The sequence below is a fragment of the Leptidea sinapis genome, chromosome 34 (genome assembly GCF_905404315.1).
Source record: "Leptidea sinapis chromosome 34, ilLepSina1.1, whole genome shotgun sequence".
NCBI classification, from domain to species: domain Eukaryota; kingdom Metazoa; phylum Arthropoda; class Insecta; order Lepidoptera; family Pieridae; genus Leptidea; species Leptidea sinapis.
In genome coordinates, this window is record NC_066298.1 from 6,836,828 (window position 1) to 6,861,718 (window position 24,891).

At 37.8% G+C, this 24,891-nt stretch overlaps 2 protein-coding genes across 2 annotated transcripts in view; one reads left to right on the plus strand and one right to left on the minus strand.

Moving 5' to 3' along the window:
- Window positions 1-3,520: 3,520 nt before the first annotated feature.
- The window catches only part of LOC126974841 (intermembrane lipid transfer protein VPS13A-like), a 73,502-nt gene continuing 52,131 nt past the window's right edge, over window positions 3,521-24,891 (minus strand). The window contains exons 38-50 of the mRNA XM_050822510.1: window positions 20,684-20,886; window positions 20,024-20,160; window positions 18,480-18,746; window positions 17,266-17,429; window positions 15,822-16,022; window positions 15,247-15,519; window positions 12,041-12,172; window positions 11,261-11,403; window positions 9,685-10,887; window positions 9,017-9,209; window positions 6,067-6,169; window positions 5,199-5,312; window positions 3,521-3,567 (exon numbers count right to left, since the gene is read on the minus strand). Coding sequence (XP_050678467.1) covers window positions 3,521-3,567; window positions 5,199-5,312; window positions 6,067-6,169; window positions 9,017-9,209; window positions 9,685-10,887; window positions 11,261-11,403; window positions 12,041-12,172; window positions 15,247-15,519; window positions 15,822-16,022; window positions 17,266-17,429; window positions 18,480-18,746; window positions 20,024-20,160; window positions 20,684-20,886 — 3,180 coding nt within the window. The remainder of the gene's footprint in view (window positions 3,568-5,198; window positions 5,313-6,066; window positions 6,170-9,016; window positions 9,210-9,684; window positions 10,888-11,260; window positions 11,404-12,040; window positions 12,173-15,246; window positions 15,520-15,821; window positions 16,023-17,265; window positions 17,430-18,479; window positions 18,747-20,023; window positions 20,161-20,683; window positions 20,887-24,891) is intronic.
- Window positions 12,630-14,568, plus strand: LOC126974959 (uncharacterized). Its single transcript, XM_050822723.1, has 2 exons — window positions 12,630-13,594; window positions 14,002-14,568. The coding sequence occupies exons 1-2, from the start codon at window positions 12,653-12,655 to the stop codon at window positions 14,254-14,256; spliced, it is 1,197 nt and encodes a 398-aa protein (XP_050678680.1). The 5' UTR covers window positions 12,630-12,652; the 3' UTR covers window positions 14,257-14,568.

Sequence of the window (24,891 nt, forward strand, 5' to 3'; positions counted from 1 at the left end):
CTATCCTTAGTTTAACTTACTTGAGGTAGACAAATCTATCCTTTTACGCCTACTTAAATTTCAATAACCTATCGACAGATTGCATTGGACTATATTGGACATAACTATGGATAGATAAGATCATGTCATTAAATGGTCATAGGAATCTATCCGTATCTAGAGATGCGTTATTGAAAAAGGCCGCTTATCTTGTATCAGAGTTACAAATTAATTGTGATTTTTACTTTTTATATTCCACTCCTAAATTGGCGATCCGAGATTGATTAGCATTTCCATTAACGATGGAAATAAAAATGAAAATGGATCCATTATGTCGATGTATTTTTTGAATTGATATTGATGGCGAAAACTATGCTTTTAACATAAATAAATACATAACCTATCTATTACATTTATTTTTTTATTTATTGGAATACCAACAATACATGACATTTTCTTACACATTATTAAGATTCTATATAGTCTAGTATATCTATTAACTATTTATCATCATTGCGTTCATAAGAGTTATACATAAGCGTATTGATATTAATTAGCATTCATATATGTACTACGCACGCTCAATAATTTTCGTACGCCAGAGCATTAAGATTGATGAAAGCACATTAGAAGAAGCCTTTATAGGAAACTTACAAAATATTCCAAACTATCCATCAGATTTCAAAATACTTACCTACCTTCAGGGCTTCACCTTTCAGGATGAATATAAACTATATATAAACAATTTGTTTTGTTTTTAAAGTGATACCCCTCCCTTCTAGGATCAATACATAAATAAAATTTGAAAAACACAATTTTATGAACGATGCGGAACTCGAACCCATATTAGGAAATTGACTTGAGGTGTCGCTCTTGTAAATCTAAACAATTTGTTGTTTTTAAGGACTTGTTTGTAATTTGTGTATAAACTATAATATATAGCAGGAAAGCATCGCAGAACAACAAAGCAAAACTTATTTGTTAAAACAGCGCTACAGTGAACAGTCTTATTCCAGAGGACGTCCTAATACGAAACCCGTAAACACGTGTGTTTTGTATATATATATATATACTAGCTGACCCAGCAAACGTTGTTTTGCTGATATTAAAATTGCGATACAAAAGTAACTGTTGATCGTAGATGGGTGAAAATTTGAAGTTGTATGTATTTTTAATGCTGACTCGTATCAAACAAATTTAAAAAAAAAATAAAAAAAAAATTGGCGTGGACCACCCTTAACATTTAGGGGAATGAAAAATAGGTGTTGTCCGATTCTCAGACCTACCCAATATGCACTCAAAATTTCATTAGAATCGGTCAAGCCGTTTCGAAGGAGTTTAACTACAAACACCGCGACATGAGAATTTTATATATTAGATAACTGTACTTAAAAAAGATAACAACATTAGATTGTGTTACGTATCGAGACGCCTTCTGTCAACAGAAGGCGTCTAAGAGTACAGTTTAGGTAGTGAGGAAATATTGAGGTACCTATATCACCAAATTTTTAGAAATGAATGATGGATTTAGATTGATTTGACAAATTTATAGAGCGAATGTTAAGCTTGTGCTAGAAGTGCTTAGCTCCAGAATTACTTTTTTAAAACTGTAAACATTTCAGTAACATTTGTAACTCCGGAATTGGTGACAGGAATACTTAATTTTTGTGGCGAGCTTCGTAAGATTCGTCTAAAACTAAGGTCATGTTATTTCTTACGTAACATTAAATAGCTCTACAGTAAATACAGGGTCGCTCCATCCCAGGAGCTCAGAACACTTACTGAACTTCTGGAAGGAGGCTGGTTCCAGTAACACTGCACACAAAATGGACCCGAATAAGTAGTTTAATTGCGGTATCAGGAACCCATACACCATATCAGGTAGCTCTACATTTCGATTCTATCACATAATCCATAAGTGCTATATATTGTATTATGCCTTCTCGAGATATTTAATAGAACCCCCGAACTCCAAAGTTACGGAACTAGTATGTTTATTATTTAAACCCAGTTCCGAATTTGAAAAAAATATTTTTCTGACAAGTTGACCCGACAGACGCTGTTCTGTATATAATAAATATTTTTTTTTTATGAATTTGTCAATAATAAATCATATCATCAAAAATTGCTTCGTAAAATATGTACCCTGCTGTCGTAATGAAATTGTTTTACAGCAGAACTGTCAAACCGTGCGTCAATAAATTCTTTCATAGAAATTATGTATGGACACATCAAAGGAAAACAAATTTTGTTGTTTTTATTTAATTTAGCAGCACTTTCCTATTTACACACCTTTTAAACCTTCTCTGGACTTACACAAGTAATTCAAGACCTAAATTTGCCAAATCGGTCCAGCCGTTCTCGAGTTTTAGCGAGAATATCGAAAAGCAATTCATTTTTATATATATAGATTATTATAGAGAGCTGATTATGAGCGCTGAGTATGAAACATGTGTCGCATTAGCCCTTATCCACATGCAACGAACAAGAGCAAATAGAAGATCGTACTTCTCTCTCACTCACCAGGGTCACACATACTCTTTCGCTTTACAGCTTTTAACCGCCGAATTCGTTACAATAAAATGTGCAGACCCAGCCTTAGAAGTTCGCACCAACTTTATAAAAATACAATACTTGGGGTTTTGTGTATGAAGGGAATTGAGTGCGACTATTCGTTCGCACATTAGTTTGCTCGGAAGATACGTAGGTACAGCATCCCTACACAGAACAATGTGTCCTTATGATAGGGATTGCCTGTCGATAAAAAGCCAACGATGAATTACGCTTGAGCGAATTTTCTGTTATCTGTGGTTTAGATACATAAGCCCAAGAAGATATAGAAGTGTCGGAAAATGTCCACTTAGGCGTGCATTTAAACCTACCTACGAGAGCTTACAAAGAGTTGATGGGAGTAAAAGATACCTGGGAGAGAATGGGATAGACGGTGGCAAGAGGAGGAACGTAATTTTATTTATATAATTTGTCAAAAGATTTATATATTTATTTATTTATTTATTGATTAGGAAGCCAACATGCATACAACTGTCTTAATCTACAGATATATTTAAAAATTCTTTTATAATGTTGTACGCTCCACTTATAGGCTAACTAAACATGCTTAATAGGTATTATATACATTCTTTAACTATGTTCTTACTTAATAAACAAGAAAAACTAACGAAAAAAACAATAACTACGAACAATGACTAACCATCTTGCAGTATTTTCATAATTTTATTGACTTCTTTTTTAAAACAAAGATTGTGTCAAAAGGTATAAAGGTAAAGTTATGGATGTTTATATGTATTTATGTATGTTTATTTGTATTAAATATATCGTTGTCTTGCAACCCATAACACAGGCTATATATGTCTAATTTGGGATAAGATAATTTGTGTAATAAGTGTGTCAAAAAGGTGTGTTGGTATAATATTTTTGTCTACTAATATTTTTAAATCAGTTATATATATATACTTGTCAGGATGGTTGTGTTATATGCCATTGTCAAAGCCATACCTTACATGCAAGCGATTCTCTACCTCTACGTTGAACTGTACTTACATTTGAAAATAGTATTATTATCTTCCTCTAAACATCCAACAGAAACATAGAAAATAAATAAATTGATTAAAATATAAACCAGGTCATTCTAAAACAAAATAGAACAGGGGGCTAGAAGAAATGTTTTGTCAAGAGTAATCACATACAAATATGTGCAAAATAAATACAAAATATAGTGGGTCAACTCCTTTAAAATAACTGTTACAAAAGTTGCTCTAAGAAGTTGAAATAGAAGTGGTAAGCAAAAAGCTGTAAAAGGTACTAATTTGACTTTTGTTTGTACGTTACATTCCTTAATACGAGTACCGATTGACAATTGAACAAATCGGTACGACCGCAGACAGCGCGGGCAGGAGGAGACGCCGCTTGCTTTCATTAACGCACATCATGGTTGAGTCGACCCACTATTTGTATTTATTTCACATACTTACTGTAAAGATGTATAGGTAAGTATTTCAGTCGGGCCGCACACTGAGCTGCTACATATGCTTACATATTGTATTCATACTGTGCATGTATGCGTTTAATGAGGAGGGTTAATGGGTTGTCATAAAAAATGTGATACCACAGTTTACATGCATCAAAAGTGTGTTTAGTGTGCGGCCCGACTACTCCCGTAGGTGCTTTATAAGTAAAATGCACAAATTGAGCGCCAAAGGTTGGTTACAACCTTAAAAAACTAATTATTAACCCGTGAATATAATATTATGCATGTGACTTATTAACTATTCTCGCAAACGTGTTAGTTTTATAATCCAGTTTACTAAACTATCAGACAGCGCATCGCTTTTAAAAGTAAAGCGCGTAACACACACTTGCATGCATATTAATTAATGGTTAATGCTGATGATAGAGCTGATAGATTTATGGTTTTGTCTTCTTTTTCAATCACAATTATTTCTTGCAGGACATTCTTAACGAATCTCTTGTGTAAAAATGTTGCTAAAATTTCATACATGCGATGAAAATTAAATAAATGCCTATAACCCCCGCGCGTTGAAACAGAGACGCAACCTTCTATATTAACGTATTACATATTAGTGACATCACTTTATTTATTAACCGTTTTCGACGTACTTGAAGTCAAAATGGCGGCGTCTGTCGTTCTTAATGCACGGGGATTATATTTCCAAGATGCATAACAAACACATGCTATATTAATTAGTACGAATTGAATTTTAATTGATTTCAATCACTTCTAGTAATAAAATACAAATGTATGTGTAAACAGAATTGACATTAACTGGAGATGTATGCGGGTTTGACTCCTATACGGTCGGTTCAAATATAAATATGAATGAATAACAAGTATACCTAACCTAAAATTAATAATCATTATGTACTTTTACAGATCATATTTGTATATGTATTAATAGTAGGTACTGAGGACGATACATTTTATTAAAAGTAATTAAAAAATATATTGAATATCTATTTTAAACTTAAAAGCCCCTTAAAAGTTTAGAGGAGCTGTTAGAAGCCAGTATGTTCTAAATTGAGAAAGAGTTTTCATACTAAATACCTATGTCATATTTGTTCCATGTCAGATCACCTGATCAAAAATATGATTCGGCCCCAAGGATCCAGATAAACCATCACAGTTATCATTAGGAAAGTTCCTTTAAATCAAACTCTATTTAAAATAACTCAGTTCTCACCAAATGTGGGGCGGGACATAGTTCCGGTGACAGCTAGCGCGACGCTCGCCGGATTTGACTTGAGGGCCTCCAGCACAGCTGCTGGAAGATCTTCTAGCAGCTCACTATGAACACCTGTCATAAAAGAAACTTTATTCATTAATAATAATTAAAACTCCTTTGTGTAGTGTAAGATACATATTTCTCTTTAATTTTTTATAATCTAGGTAGGTAGTTTTATTCTTTTAATTGGCTTTACTTTTCCGAAATCATAGATTCAATATTGTTCAGTCTAATCGTATTTAAAATATTACTTTGACATTTAATGTGTGATCCTATATGTTTTTTCACAAAAAGCTAAACCTGGCGGTGATTATAGACAAATGATAAAATGTCCAGTTATTAAGGCTGCTATCCCAAGAAATCGCCAAAATAGCATATAATTGAAACCATTTCTTAATGGTTTATATAAAGCTTTAAGATTTACAAAAATTAATTACCTGTCTGCAGAGTAAAAGAAGCAAAATTCATTTTTTCTTCACATTTCTATCCTTAACAGACATTGCGAAACATATCAACAAAATACCCCTTACTTTTACAGTTGGAGCCATGTTCATCATTTAATCTAGATAAAAATTGTATGAAAAATTATTTACTGTTTACTAATAGTATTTAACATGACATAGTTTTGTTAGTTTTGTAAAGAAAACATGCATAAATTAAAAATGCTTCTTATTATGAATTTGAACAATGGCGGTCTTGTGCCTCAGAGGTAACCTGAGCTCTGCCTTAACAAACGTTGTAGAATTCGGTTGGGCGCTTACGATAGTTATTAACAATACAATTCAATATTCTAATACATATTTACAACTTTTGGTGTTGATTTTACCGAAGGCATGCTGAGTGGTCTTGTGAGGAGTAGTATGCGGCATGTCCACGGCCAACTGTCGACTAACTGAGCCATCGAACTCACCCCACGAACAACATCCACCCTATAAAAATAAATAAATATAAGTATTTTCTCAAAAATTTTTGAAAAGATACTGCACAAGCGATTAACATCTTTTTTAACAAAACATATTATCATTTTGGAGGAACAAAATGGAAAATCAACAACTTTACCATGTTTTTTGCTAATAAAAGAAATATCGGAATGCATGGACACAAAAATTCCAGGGACATCAGTATTTTTTAATATGAGCAAAGCTTTTGACAATGTTTGTCATGAAAAACTATTAGATAAATGCGTTCAATATGGTATTCGAGGTCTAGCAAATGACTGGCTTAAAATTTATCTTTCAAACCGCACTCAATACGTTGAAATTGCTAAATTAAATAATAAACAAGAAGTAATACCTTATCGATCAGAACTTAGACTTAAAACAAAAGGTGTACCACAAGGAAGTATTTTGGGTCCACTTCTATTCGTAATCTACATAAACGACTTACCTAGCATTACTACTTATAGCTTTACACTTTTTGCTGATGACATCTCTATTGTAATTAAATGTAACAATGAATTGACATATGATATAGAAATTAATAGAACAATAAAGGACACAATTGAATGGTTTACTGAAAATAACCTGACTGTAAATATAAAAAAAAAACAATGTATATGCAGATATTAATGTTAATTGTCATAATGAAAATTTTAAAGAAGCACAACTTGTCAATTTTCTTGGTATTACTTTAGACAGCAACTTGTCCTTCAAGTCACATGTTGACAAAATTAGCAAAAAAAATTAACCAACATGTATTTGTCCTCAAACGCGTATCAAAAACAATAGGTGAAAAAACAGTGCTAATGGCATATCATGCATTTGTGGTTTCAGCTTTAAGATATGGATTGGTCATATGTGGCAACTCGGTGAGCATAGGGCATTTATTTATTGGACAGAAGAAGTGTATCAGGGCGGTTTGTTGAGCCGGCCCCCTAGATTCTTGTCGACCGTTAGTTAAAAAAATTTAAAATTCTATCTCTGCCATGCCTATACATTTATGAGATAAGCCTATTTGTTCAAAAACATATGTGTGATTTCTATACAAAAAACAGCCAGAAGGTTTTAAACACAAGGTATCCAAATAAACTCATAATGCCCTTCTGTAGAACTGCATCTTTTAGTAGAAATTGTTACAGCATGTCTGTGAAAATATATAATAAAATGCCTAATGAATTGAAAGATTTACCTTTCAAAGTTTTTAAAAGAAGACTGCAGTGGTTAACAAATAAGTGCTTCTGTAGTTTAAATGAATATTTCAATATAAAATGAATTAGTTTATTTGTATATATGTAAATTAATATACTTTTATGGCATTGAATTTGTTAATATTATACATAGGTACTAAATGAATTATTAAGTTATTTACGTCTCATATTATAATATCTTAAAATTTTAATTTTATAAATATTAATGATAGCATTGTAAAATCCGACATGTTTCGGTATAACAGTAGTGTTTAGACAATTTTGTAACATATTTTGCATGTCATTGTACGAAACATATTGGATTATCCATAATATTATGTTAACATCTTAAGTATCAATGTTTCCTGCAAATAAAATTTCATTTTCATTTCATTTCTTTGACAAACGTGATTGTTAAATATTAATTCCAATTGCCCTGAAAACAAGATTTTACAGAAGTCACAAAACGTCGGGTTTAATAAATAATAAGTCTTTAATAAACCTTTGTTACAAAACAAAAATACGATTTTTCTTAAAATTACCCTCGACACCGAAATGTGGTTATGCAACTAATGATGACAACAATTACTATTTTATATATAATTAAAATAATAATAAACTTCTACGCGAAAATCTTTAAAAAAACTCTTTTATTAAATTTTCACATAAAGAAATACATATAAGGTAGATAATTTGTGTGATTTAGTTTTTGGCCCAATCTTGGAAGTGAAAGTACCGCGAGTATTTTAGCCAGTCTTTTTTTAATGAAAATAAGGGACGAGCAGGACGTTCAGCTGATGTTAATTGATACGCCCTACCCATTACAGTGCAGTGCCGCTCAGGATACTTGAAAAACCCAAAAATTCTGAGCGGCACTACAATTGCGCTCGTCACCTTGAGACATAACATTTTGAGTCTCATTTGCCCAGTAATTTCACTAGCTACGGCATATGTTTACATATTACTGCTTCACGGCGGAAATAGGCACCGTTGTGGTACCCATAATCTAGCCGGCTTCCTGTGCAAAGGAGCCTCCTACTGGTCTACCTTCAGGTTATAACCTGGACATCAGTATGAAAAAAAGCACCCTACTGGCACACATGATTAATTGATCCGATACTGCGGTTTTATCAAGAGACATATCATCCTCACCAGGTGCATGTGTGGTGTTTTGCTCGAATTTTCTTCTACGCTCAATACATTATTGAATTAAACTTCCTTTGGCTGCTTTTACTGCGTTAGAACGTGGATACCTTTAATGAAACCGTGAATTCCCGCATCAATGAGTTACTAGTACCTCGTTATTCTTCATGTTTTTTTAAATAAAAATAAGGGCTGAAACGAGCAGGACATTGAGCTGATGGTAATTGATACGACCTGCCCATTGCAATGCCGTGCCGCTCAGATTCTTGACAACCCCAAAAATTCTGAGCGGCACTACAATTGCGCTCGTCACCTTGGGACATAAAATGTTAAGTCTCCCGTATATACGGCTCCCTTCAGAGCGAAACACAGTAATGTTTACATATTCTGCTTCACGGCAGAAATAGGCGCCGTTGTACCATAAACTAGCAGGCATCCTGTGCAAAGGCGCCTCCCACTGGTAAATGGTTTGGGAAGAGACTGTGCAATAACATTTTTCTGAACTTACCAAATGCGGCTCATAATAATTTCTCAACTCCTTGGTGAAATCACCGATGTAGCTATACGGGTTGCCCAGGATGTTCAGTCCCAGCACAAGCACGTAGAATTGCTGCATCAGCTGAATCCAATAGTGGCGGCGCGCGGTTTCCACGAAGGAGGAGAGCGGCAGGGGGGCGTTGCGAAGCTCCAGGTAACTCATTCTGAGAAGTTGTTGGAAACGGTTTGACAAATATAAGACAATTGCAAACGCAGGTGATTGAAATGAAATGCTGTTTTGCAATAATTTGTCCAACAAGACACACACATGGTCCCAAAAGCGGTATCATCGGCCGAAAGTTACATTATGCTTAATATAATATCACTCAAATGTATGCAGAGGATACCCTTACTCAATGTATTGATTATATGTTGCGCGCTGTTTTAAATTACGACAAACATTATTTCTAATATTATTATTGAAGGTTAAAAAAAGTAGTTTAAGAAAAGACGTGTACCTATAAAGCTTGAAGCCAACAGCAAACCATATTCATATTTATTTCCATTTAAGCCGTGAAGAACGTAATGTGCCAGTGATATTCGATATATTTGGGCACTCTTATCTAAAGAATTGTTCAAGATGCTAATATTATGTTGTCTTTACCATAGGAATTATATCTCTAGCATAAAAAAGCTTACCTTAAACATACATCTTTCATATCACATAGAGAAGAACCCCACGAGTTAAAGAGATACTCCAAAAGATCGCTATTAAAAAGCTTCGGTCTATTTTCCTTGTTTCCACTCCCACGGGTTGGGCTTCCAGAACTATCAGAATATCCTCGAGATGATAAGCTAAGTAATAGCTTTATTGGTGATAAATGTACGAACTCAAAGATAACATTCCTCTGGGCGGTCGTTTGATTTTTTAGCGCAATCATTGGCAGAGGCATGTGAACTAGCGCCAGATCTGCTCTCAATCTGACTGCTGGCTTCTCATCCAACTTCCAGTGGTTCAAAATATGGAAAACATGATTAACATATCCTCTATCCAAATTCAGTACAAATTCTTGCACTACTACTTTAAGGTGCTTATACACGTCCTGGTTTAGTGACGGTCGGTACTGTTTCAGAAGAGACATTTCAATACATGGCTTATCTCTTTTCAGCCTTGGATTATCTGGACATGGTGCCGAGTACAATACGCAAGGGAATACGGCATCATGGAGCTGATTGTCTACTTGCAGCCTGTGGAGTTTAAGATGACAATACGTGTACGTGTCCGACTTTCGCACTTGCATCCAAACACCAGGGCTGTATGTCCGTCTCAATTCAGAAAAGAATGGTTTAGTCATCTGCATTTTCTCCAAGTCTATATGAACATATTCTTTAAGGTGGCACTTCTTCTGATCATTTTGATACCGTTCCTCTATCCATGAGTTGAGATCTGGAGCAAGCTGTTTCCATTTACTGCTGACGTTGACTTCCCAACGGGGCAATGAGTCGTGGATACTGATATAGGATAGTTCTTTTACAGCGTTTTCAGTTTGCATACACACGGACAAACTGATGGTCGATAGAGCCAAATAGATTTCGTAATTACTTCGTTCGGAGTACAAACTCGTGCGGTATTGATAGGCGAGTCTTTCATCTTGAAACAGTGCGAAAACCCGTTGGTATCCATCCATATATGATATCCAATAGACGATTACTTTGTCTTTTCTGGTCTTCTTCGGTTTGTGTTCTATTACTTCAAAGTCTGAGTCGTCACTACTGGATGAGTACGCTTCGGGAGACTTTGGCGTGAGCCTTTTGAAAGTTGAAGATAATTTGGATGTAACACTACTCGTAGTAACGAGATTTTGTTTCACCAATTGGAAACATACTTTTTCCTCACCGAAACTAGAACAAAGATATATATGTAAGATACAGCTTTTTAACACAGTAATATAATATTTTATATACATGTCACATGACAATAAGTATAAGTAGTAAGTTTTCAAAGGAAATATCTGGATACTTCCAGAGAAACCCACAATAGATCTACATGGAACATCCGAGTGTGATGTTGGTATCTAAGTAAGAGTTGACGGTATGCACGGCGTGGTGATGGAACTCTGCCTAAGGGATCAAGTCACACAAGCCTTATGAAAGATTTTCATTTTCCGAAAATCCATAACCATAAAAGCAAAAATCCTCAATATTTTGGCACCTTCACTATAGTCTGAAGGACATCAACTCGTTAACTACAATCAACATTGACACAAAAACTCACCCGTCCTGTGAAAAGTCTGCAGGAAATCCCTTAGCCTTGTTGTTGTAAATATTCCACAGCACCGCTCTTCCTTTGACGGGGTCGTCCCAAGTGTACAGCATAGACTGATATGGACTCAGAAGAGCCACTTGACCTGAGTCCACCTGAAAGCCAGATTATTTAAGCATACTTTTAATATATTCATAAATATATTAGGTATATCCCTTGTCTCCCATATCCCCGACTACATGACATGACTATCACGACTTCTTCTGGCACTACCATCCACATTCACCCAATTTTTTAAATTTAAAGTCTCTTTTTATAAGAGGCGGCAAACAGACATGATTTTCACGTAAGGTGAAGTGGTAAATCAACCGCCCATAGATATCAGCAACACAGTAGGTACTGTGTACCTGTAAGGTAGTTAGTCAAATCTCTGACGCGCTTTTTTTCTCGACTTCAGCCATGTTGTCTTAAACAGCTGAACCGTCAGACCCCCACCACATTGAATTATCATATTTTATATTTGCTGTTTCGTTTTTCTACTAAATACTTTGTTTTCTATTGTAGCTAACTATTTCATAAGGTTTATGTAGAAATGTACCTAATTTATATCATAACATATCCTTTACTTTAAACTACTTTGATCCTTAGATCTGTGTTCACACAGACCCACTCAGTGAATTAATTCCTAGATTAATTTTCATTCGCATTAACACTTCAAAACTGAGATTTTGGATTAAAGCTATATCATGGGAGCACGCACCATCTTAAATGATGAATTATTTTGTAGTTTACCTGGTGTAGTTTAATAAAGAGGTCGTCGCACAGGTTGTCGAACCGCACGGGTGCGTCGCCGCTGCGGTATGGCTTGAACGTAATGGTGAACGGTCGGTCTGTGCCGCCCGTTACGTCCACACAAATTGCTGTCTGTAACCAGACAATTACAAATAGAATATTGTTTACGTGAGGGTTCCCATAATGCTGCAAACAGATAAAGAGGCTAAGGCTATCTAGTTTAAATAATCGAGCTTTATTTACACAATTATTTAAAAACAAATATTAAATTACCTCAACAACTATAAGTAGTTACATCTAAGTTAGAGTACAATATTATTTCTAACAACAAAATATTTTAATAATGTTATTTTTGTATAAATCCATAATGAGTTTGTTATTGAAGGCGATAATTTTTAAAATAACTACGCAAAATAATAAATTCAAGTAAAACGCAAAAATATGTCACATATTTAAACTCTAGTTACGAAATGTGTTACATAAAGTAACTTGCTAAGTAAGGTCAAACCACCGCTCTAACTTAATTCACAACTTTCTTTAACACATTATAAGTTACAGACAACAGTTTCACTTCCTCACTTACAAGTTGTTCACGTTTCAGTACAAATCACAATGATTAAAATAGTTATATTATGCATTTTTGTATTATTTGTGTTTGTGAGTGACGCTAATGTCAGAGTTAAGCGCGGGAAATATTCAAATTCACCGCAGCGATTTTACAATCAACCGCCACCGGTTTACCGCACTCGTGGACCTTTCAATGAAAACAGTCATTACTCCAGACCCCCGAGGCCTTATAAGGTTAGTAGTTATGAGGGCATACCATATGACGATTATCGTGGCTCTGAAAATGCATACAGGCCTAGTAGTAGGAACAAGTATCCAGAGATGATGAACGAAGAGTACCCTGCATCTAAAGATTCGTCGAGAAATGAAGAAATAACTGATGAAGACCTGAGCAATATTGTCAGGAATCTCTCAAAGAAAGATTTAGATAAGATATTTGAAATGGCAAGTCAAGGAGAGAACAAAAATTTTGAGGAATATCACCCTAATTATTCCGAAATAATACCTCAAGAATTCGAAGAAATTAAACCTTTCATAAGCAATGCGCATAACTTTGAGTTCAAAGAGGCGATAAATTATTTACCGGGCCATATATCAGGCGGAGATGAAAACAATCTATTACATAATGATATACAAAATACATTTGTAGACACGGATGAATCAAACCAATATTCTTTCATAGATAGCTTTATTCAACAAGACTTAGGTCAGAGTGAACACAATTCGAATAATAATATGTACAGTGAGGACTCTATTACTCCCCAGAACAACCAAGGTGTAATTTATTCTGATAACTCACAAGAAGAAATCTTACCGAAGCCCGATAATTTACGCGAAGATTTCGTTGGTGCTCACACAAAAATTGTTCCTTCTATATTGAGGGCAGAATCGATGTACCAATTAGAAAACATTGCCAATTTACCGCTAATGAACTATGAAAATTCAAAACTAGAATCAGTGAACTCCTACAGAGTACCTCATTACACGGTAAGCTACTAGAAAATGTAATAATTTCTTAATATCATTAAAGAAGAATTTAGTTTGAAGAAAATGTATATTTTCGATATGAATGGAACTGACCTTTTTGCTTGAAATAAAAACTGATTACAAAAATTTAGGCATAAGAATAACGGGAAAATTTAACGACTTAACGTCGTTGAATACTCAAAACTTTCAGAATATTCATAATATTCAGTCGATTCAATGTGTCCATACCCAAAAATCAGCGATTCTTTTGTAGGAATTTGCAATAGGTGGGCCAAGAAGTCGTCTGATATAATATATTATTATGTTTTATTTATAAATTCTATCGAGCCTGGGATTTATTCTAGCATATTCTAACCATAAAGCATAAAAATTTCTTTCTCAAATTACAATATGTTTTTTGTTTTTAGGTAACATCATCAACGCGCAACCAACTTAATCAAAACCAAAGAGCACAAACGTTTCATAAAGCCCCAGCAGTTCATCTTTCTCCGCCAACAACGAGTGCCACAAGTCAACAGGCTGCGGCCAGTCAACAAAGTGATGCCCATCTCAAAGCTGTCAAGATCTGGACGCACCAGTCCATCGGAACAGCTTACACATTGCATGATGATGGCACACTGTCCTTAGAGAGGCCAGAGCGACCGAACACTCAATATGGATAATGCTTTTGATTTATTATTTATTTTATTCAGTAAATTGCTTATTAACACTACAGACATACTCAGTGATATGAAGATAATAACTAATAACTCTTTGAACCAAACTGAAATACAAAATCAATCAAGAGGTGTGTAAATATTTCCGCGCTTGGATTAAAAACAGATATCAGTATACGAATTATAGGCACATTAAAATGTCTTTTGTATTACAGGATTAAAATTATTATTTAAGCAATGGTTTTAAGATATAGTTATGTAAATTAAATTATGTAAAAGTACAAAAATAAAAGCTTTAAATATCTTTTATGATTTAAATGTATTTTTTTTTAATAAGACTAGATTTAATCACAAAACAAAAAATATATTTATATTATAACATTATCACCACAACCTACATACAAAACGCAAAGAAATAAGTTATCAGCAGGGAGCGTACATTTCATGCCTGTTTCGTCTTAATGACGTATTAATATAAACACACAGGATGTTTCAAAAAACGTAGTGACAGATAGTCTATCAACGTTTGATTCTAACATGGATGGACACAAAATGCTTTATTGTGTAATATGATATTATTGTATTCTCCGTAGTCAACAAGTTGGAAATATAAAACGCAATATGGGTGCAATTCAAAGCACACTTTGCCATAAAATTTAAATGCAGGTAACACCATATCTTCACCATCCACATCGACTTTATCGTTTATTGTAATACTTAATTCGTACCTATTATATATATACATTGTATATTTTGTATATATTTCAGAAACTACTACGTTAGTTATAAATTATAAGTAATTAATTTATCTCTAAATAACACGCATAATTAAATGAAGAGATAGTGATGAAAACCAACAATTCGTTTTTTTCCATCCTGTATGTAGTTTGGCGTCATACGTCTGTCATCGGCATGATATTTACGCTCCCTGTTTATCAGTTAGTCAGAGAGGTTCCCAAACATTTTGGGTTTAATTGTATTTGAGAAAATACTTACTCCTTTATCCATCCTCAACACGGTAAAATGGTTTTTCGCGATTGGGAAGTGTTGTGATACGACCGTAGAATCCCGATACTTGCAGTGCATCAACATGGAGTTGGTTTGCGGCCAGTACGATGTACATTGCTGAGGGGCCAGGTCTATCCAAAGATCTGCTGCCTCGTTTTCTTCCATGAATCGTAAATGTTTCTTGGTATCGTTGAAGACGATAAAGTATGGTAACAAAGTGACGATTTTCGTGAGTTGGGGTGATAGCTCGGATAATGTAACCTGCAAAAACCGTTACAAGTATTACACGCATAACGAGCTAAGAATTTTTATATTAATTGTAAAAAGTTAGACATTGGTTGAATTGTTTTTATTGTCTAAGACCTAAGTAGTAGCAAGACTCATTCTGCAATTAGGTATACAATAAGAGGATTGATTGGATTAGATCTTTCCACGATTATTCTCACCTCTCACAGTTACTTCGTCAGCTACCGTTTACATGTAAGGAACCTTCACATGGCTATAAACAATACCCTAAAATTGTATTAAGTACATTTTTCATGTCAGCCTTCAAGATCACATACTTGCGTAAGTATCCTGTACTGCATGCGTCGCTCAATGTGCGCGCACACGAGCAACCCTGGGGTCGCACACAGGCGGGTGCGGCGCGACCAACTGGACTGGTGTGCGCGAATTCGGACCTTATTCGCACTGCTTCTAGAGCTATTTCCCTCGCACCAGAGCAGCGGTTCTTCCGTCACTTCATAACAAGTGTCAGAACGACCCTGAAATAAAGTTAAATCGACTTCAACATTTTGCTTGAATTTTCTTTTACAAGCACGAATTAATAGGTCTACTAACGCGAATATTTTACCGTTTGCCAACACTTCAAGAAGCCAGCGATGAGCTGGGAACCTCATATTAAATATAACTGAAGGTAACCCGGTTTAGTTTTTCGGTAGGACGCAACTTTTAAGGCAAAGAAATAGGACTCCGTGACGTATGGTCATAATAAGGACCATAGTTGGCGTTTCCACTAACTATGGGCCTTATGAGAAAGCTCATGGTTGGTCAGAGGACGAAGAGAATGGAGAGGGCTATGCTCAGAGATTCCCTGTATATATCTCTAAGGACAGATGAAGACGGGATAATCGTCCTCGAATGGTGACCACGTATTGGAAGACGCATTGTTGGTAGGACTCCCACAAGTTGGACCGATAAACTGGTCAATATCACCTGTGGACCGATAGTCATGGAGTTCTTCGGGGTAGGCCTATTTCCAGCATCTTTCGGCTTTTATTTTACGAAGTCAATCAGATAGGCCGAGGGTCAAGTTCCGTAGAAGACACCTCTGTGCTTAAAATGAGCTTAAAACCACTTGATTACCTCGAAAAAGCTTTAGGAACTGGAATAAGGCAAAAATCACATTTATTTAAAAATAGTAAGACGTTCGATAAACAAAGTCAGGTGTTATCAAATGTAGTGTTAAATCTCCCTTCACAACGCTAACCTTGACTTTCGACTTTATTTGAATTGACAACTCATGAAGAGTTGGATTTTCTAGTCATAAGACTTGTAAAAGACCGATATTTTATAATATATTCGACCATTTGATTGTTGTTTTTAAGCGCTTCTTCCTTTTATTTGGACTCATATTTTGCAAACAAGCGGTCAATCATGATGCGTTATAATTACCGGGGGACTGTAATACCTCCATCACAACAGTTGAAACCAAAACAACAGGCCAAATCCTGCCCCAAAACAAAACGTATCTTGACAAAAGCTGACGGTTAGTGTTTGGTAGTAAGTGGTTCTGAAGCTAGTTAAGATCTGGCCAGACGATTACGTCAGATAAGTATGTATTTTCAACAATAATAACAAAACATGAAGGGAAAGCTAACCGCTAAACAATCGATTACTGTTCAATTACTGCACCTCACCAAACGACATTCATTTGTAACTTTATATATTTGATACAGTGGAGTAAAATCTCATTTATATTAAAGATAGACCTTAAATAATTTGCACCTTAATTTGGAGCGGGAGTCCGGTCTTGTTAATAATCCAGTAAGGCGCGTAGAGTAGCAGCCGCCTGGTGGGTGCGTCTTGCAGGCGGGCCATCACTACCAGCCGCTTGTTGCCGCCCTCCGTCTCGCACTCCGTCGTCATACTTATCGTCTTCTCATTCATATCTACGTGTATTAAAATATATATCAGGTATGTAATCTGACACATCTTTTTTATATGTAGTGCATCTATTTGAGTTTATGTCAACACAAGGAAATATTGTTCGCCAAAAACCACTCATGGCGTCTTCCAAATCTAGTGGACTTGTGTAACGATTGATCCATCTTGTGGTGTACACCTTCCGGCGCTGGCATTCACTCTTAAACTCTTCCGGCCATATCAGCCACCCAACCCTTGCAACCCATCTGAATTGTATGGAGATATCTAATTTCATTTTGTTATTACGACGGACAATTTAGCTGCAGTAAGAGCTGCTCTTAGAAAAGTTTCCCTAACTTCATCACATATTTTTTTCTATAAAAACCACGAAAAGACGAAGGCTATATAGTCATCGGTCATCCATTGTGGGGGCTTTGGGCTCTACGCGCTCAGAATTACAATCCTTCCGACATTGCAAGAAAAACATGAATCTACTCACCTTCTCTTTTCTGAGTCTATCTCTTACTATAGCCCTTCCGATGACCTTGATTGTTTGGATGAAATTTGCTTTAATATGAGACTCATACTGCGTATGGCCTCGTTACTGTGCTTAGTGTCATCATTAGCAACACAAATTGGCCAAAAGTGTTTTTTTTTATGGAATAGGAGGACAAACGAGCGTACGGGTCACCTTGTGTTATGTGATCACCGCCGCCCACACTCTCTTGCAACACCAGAGGAATCACAAGAGCGTTGCCGGCCTTTAAGGAATTTGTACGCGCTTTTCTTGAAGGTACCCATGTCGTATCGTCCCGGAAACACCGCACAAGGAAGCTCATTCCACAGCTTCGTAGTACGAGGAAGAAAGCTCCTTGAAAACCGCACTGTGGAGGACCGCCACACATCCAGATGGTGGGGATGATATCGTAACTTGTGGCGTGTCGTGCGAAGGTGAAATTCGGCGGCTCGAATCAGGTTGAAATGCAATCACATATTATTATGTAGGTACCTACCACACTAACAATTCTTGAGGAACATTTGGCAGCAATGAATACTGAGCAAACTTAAACACGTACCAGGTGAATAAGTAAACTTGCCCGTCCAGGGTAGCCCCAGACAGTGCACGTCGACGGTGAGGCGAGCGGCCTGCCCCGGCGGCAGCGTGTAGATATGCGCGCGCTCCCCCGCTTCCAGCCGCACGCTCACCGCGCCCGCTGCCGCGCCGGGGACCGCAGGTGCGGCGGCCGCTAGCAACGCGTGCGGAATGCGGTTGTGGATGCAGAGCGGCGCCACCACGCGGACTACCAGGTTCGGGATGCGGGAAACTTTGTTGGACTTGCAGCCTGATTCAAATTCTTATTTAAGTACATTTTGATATTTGGCATTCCACAGACCTCCAAAAGGCTGACAACGCATCTCTACCCTGACCCTACTTACAGGTGCTCATGAGTGGCGGTATTTAGTTTGCATCAGATGAACCACTATACCATCTTTATCAGTAGAGATTAATAAGCTGTGTTTATTATTATAGATGTATAAAAACGGTCATTAATTACCTTGCAATAAACAAGAATTAACTGATACTAAATCTCCGCTGACCTAAAAACCTCACCTTGCATTGAGTAGGACGTTCCTAGGTTGTTCATACTTCACTAAGGCTTTGCTTTACTTCGGCTAAGTTTTTGTCAATCGAGCTCCTCCCGTGTGTATCGACACCCCTTGTACAGTGTACACATTGTGAAGTTGAAGCTGTCAGAGGCATTTGATAACCAGCCGATAGGCTATCATCGGCCGTTCCCAATATTCAACCTACCTCCGGTTGTGGCCTACTTGAGATAAAAATCGTAACTGACTTTTGCCTTTTCTGTCCCAATAAACTTATCGACGCTAACTCACCATATCCGTACACGCTGTCTGTCAATGGGAGGCTAGATTTACAGCTTACAAGCGATAGCAGCAGATTGTATGGAAATTGCAATTCATGCGTCCCAGTATAAAGCGATAGGAATGACTCATCGGGTATATTGGGACAGCTTCAGATTATTGACAGATAATTACTAACAGTAGAAGGTAGTAATTTGTATGACGACTTCTGTTGTAAAGTCATACTACTTACTCGTCAAAGTAAATGAATAACATTTCATGGGAAGTTTTTCTATGAGTTTGGAATTATCTTCGAAGTGTGTTGGGTTAAAATGGCCGAATCTTTGATAATAATTAAATGGGCTACAGAGTACAGCATACATTTTTCGTATTTGATATTAATTTTAACTTGATACTAGGCACCTATTTCTGCTGTGAAACTTACTGTTTCAGCATTACTGTGTTTCGGTCTGAAGGGCACCATAGCTAGTGAAATTAATGGGCAAATGAAACTTATCATCTTATGTCTCACGGTGGCGAGCGCAAGACTAGGGCCGCTCATATTTTTTGGGTTTTTCAAGAATCTGGAGCGGCACTGCATTGTAATGGGCAGGGCGTATCAATTACCATCAGCTGAACGCCCTGCTCGTCTCGTCCCTTACTGGCATAAAAAAACACATTCTTCTGAAAAACGTAGTGTAGGGCTGAATCTGGAGGTTAAGTTTTGACAAGGGATTCATATTGTGGTTTCAATTACCTTCAATAGGAATCACCCTCATAGCAAACACGCTGCCGTCGCTGTCGTCCACTGCTGGACAGACGATGTCGCGGGGTGTGCCTATGTCTCCGATCAGATCCATCCACCAGATGCCCTGCGTACTTGCTTTGTAACTTCTGTCAATAATGTAAATATCATTGTACTATTAGTTATTAAAATGGCTGTATTTTTCAATTCTTTGTAGGTTGACACACGACATAACGATAAAAGATCTTTATCAGCGCTCTTTGGCACAGCCTCGTGTATCAGACAAATTTAGCCAGTACAGTCACTTTGACACTTAATTTGGGATATCATAAAATAATGATAAAAGTATGAATGAAGAAATATGTGTACCTTATTACACAAATTCTCAAACAAGATGTTTAATCAATAAAAAAAAGCATCTTCCTTTCCAAAAACTAACAATAAAAATCATATATGTAACTGCCTCAAAATTTCCAAAACAAATATGGGCAAAGTTTAGGAAAATTGACATAGACATAGACATAGACATATTTTATAGACATAGACATATTTTATTTCACATCATCATCACACAATTTAATTTACAAAGTTTTATTATACACCTTAAAGTAAAACATAACAATATCGCTTAAAGTTAAATAATATAAAATTGCGAGCTTTGTAGCGACTTACTCGATGTTAGTGGGCAGTAAGTACAGCCTGCAGTGATAGGCTACGAAGAGCGGCACGTTGTAGGTATCGTCCGGAGCCAGTACTGCCAACCTCAGCAGGCCGCAGAACGGGTTCCGTACGGAGCCCACGCAGGTCACTCCCGCCGCTTCCAGCTCTGACTGTAGGTACAAAACCTCGAGCGCGTATGATGTCTCGTTACGAATCTATAAATAATAAATACTAAATATTAATGTCGAATCGACCCAAATGATTGCGAAACTGGCAGTGGGCAGAGCACAAAGTTCGACGGACAGATGGCCGATGGGGCAGTAAAGTTCTCGAATGGCGACCACGTACCGGAAGACGCAGTGTTGGTAGGCCTCAGGCCTCCCACAAGATGGACCGACGATCTTGTCTAGATCGCCGGAATACATTAGATGAGGGTAGCGCAGGACCGATCATCGTGGAGATCTTTGGGGGAGGCCTTTGTCCAGCAGTGCAATGAATATCAAATTCAGCCTGGGTAAATTCGGTCTCGATGTTTAAAGAGACATAATATTTACCTATATAGTTTCCAGGAAAGCGAGCCACGGTATTAAGGCAAGTTTATAAGTCGATAAAAAATTGTTGTATCGAAAAATTAATATTTAAAAATCTATAGATATGTTTAGACGTAACAAAGTTCAAGCCTTTATTATTAATTTTAAATTAGTTAGTGAACGTCAAATACCATACCCATTCGAAAGTATCTGAGAAAAATGGATACAAGAAAATTCGTTACAATAAAATAGCCTTACGGTCGCTCCATGCCCATCAGAAAGTAATTTATGTTTCAGTTATTTTTATCACATAATTTTTCTTAACAATTCTTTTGAATAACTTAACACAATTGTTTTGTATATTTTCTGAAACCATGTGGTAAAATAAATAAATAAAAGCGTATGCATTGCCCAACAAAAGATATAGCTACAAACATGACCTAACCTATTACTATCCTATAATATATCAGTAGGGATACCAAGTTAATGTTTGTTCCTGGTGCTAGCATTGTGATTATAACAAATAAGAAATTATAATTCTATACTACACACAGTGATTTCGCTCGTTTTTGTAAAAACGAAAGGTTAGTAAATATTTTTTTTAATTGCTTCGATGCATCAATATAATATTGTTAAAGAATTGAACTGAAAAGTGCTGAATTTAATTATTGTATATTGCAAATATTTGACAGATTAATAAATCCAAATACACTGGCCTTCAAAAGTAAGTATCACACTTTTAAAATTGGGATAACGTTTTAAGTTCACAAGATATACTTTCGAAATAAAAAGGACTCCAAAGAGAATTAAATTTTGTACATAAAAACTTTATAGTCGGTAACCTTCTTTTAAGAATTAGCTGAAAAAAATCTTCAAAAACAAAACCATTCCTTTTTCAAAGTGGACGTTTCCGAATTACAATTTTACCATTCACATTTTTCTTTCTGTTTTAAATTTTTTTCAAGATCGATGGGTCTTGTTTTAAAAATTTATGCTAAAAAGCACATAACATTTATTTATCATGCCTCTTTCAGTTGAAGAATGTGCTAGGATCATGGCTTTTCTGGAACTAGGCATCAGTATGCGTCGCACTGCAAGAATGGTGGGTGTGACGGTACGAACGGTCCAGAAGGTAAAGCGAAGGTACGAAGAGGCTGGACACCATCTGAGGAGACCTTGTAATGGCAGACCTAGGTGTACCAGTGCCCGAGAATATCGTTATATTATTTCCACTGTGTTAAGAAATCGCCACCAAAATGCAGTTGAAGTCCAGCAACAGCTACTTCAGACCCGGAGGGACTACATTAGTGACAGTACAGTGAGAAGAAGACTTGCTGAAGCAAATTTGAAACCCCGAAGACCAGCGAGTGGCCCAAAACTCGAGAGACAGCATCGAGTAGCGAGACTGCGATACGCCCGTGAACACATGTAGTGGGATGAAGAAGAATGGTCAAGAATTTTGTTTGCAGATGAGTCTCGATTCTCCCTTTACACTTCTGATGGAAGGCGAAGTGTTTACAGGCGACCTGGTAAGCGATACCTTCAAGCCTACATCTCAGAAAGAGTCCAATACGGTGGAGGCAGTGTACATGTATGGGCTGGCATATCTTCAGAAGGTCGCACAGAGCTAGTAGCCATAGAAAATGGCACCCTCACTGGGCAAAGATATGCTCAAGAGATTCTCAATGAGTATGCAGGGCCGTATTTAGCAAATATGGGTGGTGGATCGATGCTGATGCATGGTAATGCCCGGCCACACACGGCTCATATCGTACAAGAGTATATTTCAGGAGGTCGGTATCAGCGTGATGGCTTGGCCATCAAGAAGTCCTTATCTCAACCCGATTGAACACGCCTGGGATGAGATTGGGAAGCTAGTCAGAAATCGCAGACCACCACCTACTACCCTCAGGGCACTAAAGCAGGCCCTGGTAGAAGAATGGGAGAATATTCCCCAACAAAGGCTCCGAAACCTAGTGTTCAGTATGCCAAACCGGCTCGAAGTAAGTTTTAGGAGTGGTAGTGCCATGTTGGGTCCTCACGGACACAACCGAATTGGGCCGGCACGCCCGGAGAAATACCACTCCCCCACTCGAAACCGGCGTGAAATAGCGACTATGCCACTGTGTTTCGTCCGGTGAGTGGGGTATCCGTAGGCCCAAATAATACAAATGGCAGCACATACTAAAAAGAGACTACTCCAGGACGGTACCAGGCTATGCAGCCCTGGAGAATCCGTCCCTGGGCGTCCACAATTAGGGCCCGTACCTAACAGTGGTTGCCCAGGCTGCCCCGCGTATTCTGGAGGGGGCAAATCTGCGCTGACTCGAGGCAAACAGAGCAGGAGGCTCAAACCACCCTCCTCCACACTCGCTGTGGACTTTTGCAACATCAGGGGGCTTCGATCAAATTTAAATGCCGTCCACTTTCACCTGGAGACGGCGAAGCCGGCCCTGCTCTTTTTAACCGAGACACAGATATCCTCCCTGGCTGATTCATCTTTCCTACCCGGGGTATAATTTGGAACACTCCTTTATACCACGGGCTGGCGTGTGCGTTTACGTGAGGGAGGATGTCTGTTCTCGACGCCTGAGTTTTCTTGAAGGACAGGACCTATCCATCATCTGGCTGCGTGTAGACTGCGATGACCATCCGCGAATCTACGCATGCCTGTATAGGTCCTATAGCGGTAACGCAGAGACTGACCCGCTCCTCGAACACATCCAAATGGCTACAGATTCCGTGTTGGAGCAGATCCCCATTGCAGAGATCGTGTTTCTTGGCGATTTTAACGCCCACCACGCCGAATGGCTAGGCTCTCGTACCACCGATCATGCAGGGAGATCTGTCACGACTTCGCCTTAGCATATGGTCTGACGCAACTGGTTATTGCGCCAACGCGAATCCCAGATGTGCAAGATCATACACCTTCACTGTTGGACCTTCTGTTGACCTCACATCCGGACGGCTACCTAGTTTCCGTTGACCCTCCTCTGGGATCGTCGGACCACTGCCTGATCCGGAGCACCGTGCCGATCACGCGCCTAACACGGCCCCGTTTCTTAGGTTGTCGCCGCGTGTGGCACTATAGGTCAGTAGAGTGGGACGAGATGCGGTGCTTTTTTGCATCCTACCCGTGGAGGCAGATCTGTTTTTCGCTGGGAGATCCACATGCCGCCAGGTATGGAACTCTTCATTCCATCCTCCTCTGTGCCTATCGGTGGTCCCAACCATGGTTTGACCGCTCCTGCAAAATGGCCTCTCGCCGAAAGCAGAAGTGCTATCAGGCTTGGGTCAATGCGGTAGTATCTAAGGATTTGAATTCCAGCGAACTTAAAAAACACTTCAATCATGCCTCCAGGTCCTTCAAAAGAGTTATTGCTGACGCGAAGTCGAAGCACATTGGCAGAATTGGCGAGAGACTTGCACGCCTTCCCTCAGGAACTCGTGCGTTCTGGTCGCTCGCCAAGGCTGTCCAAGGAAACTTCTGCCAGCCAGCCATTCCGCCACTGCACAGGGATGATAACTCGCTAGCCCATGACGCGAAAGAGAAAGCTGATCTCCTGGGCTCCCTCTTCGCGTCCAACTCGACTCTGGATGACCAAGGTGTACCACCACCGCATATTCCGCGGTGCGATTCATATATGCCGGAGGTAAAAATCCGGCATAGTGCCGTGCTTAAGGCGCTTC

Excerpts from the sequence above, each read along its gene's own strand:
- LOC126974959 (XM_050822723.1), top strand. The coding sequence starts at position 12,653 with ATGATTAAAATAGTTATATTATGCATTTTTGTATTATTTGTGTTTGTG. Across the intron at positions 13,595-14,001 it reads ACAGAGTACCTCATTACACG|GTAACATCATCAACGCGCAA; the intron begins GTAAGCTACTAG and ends TTTTGTTTTTAG.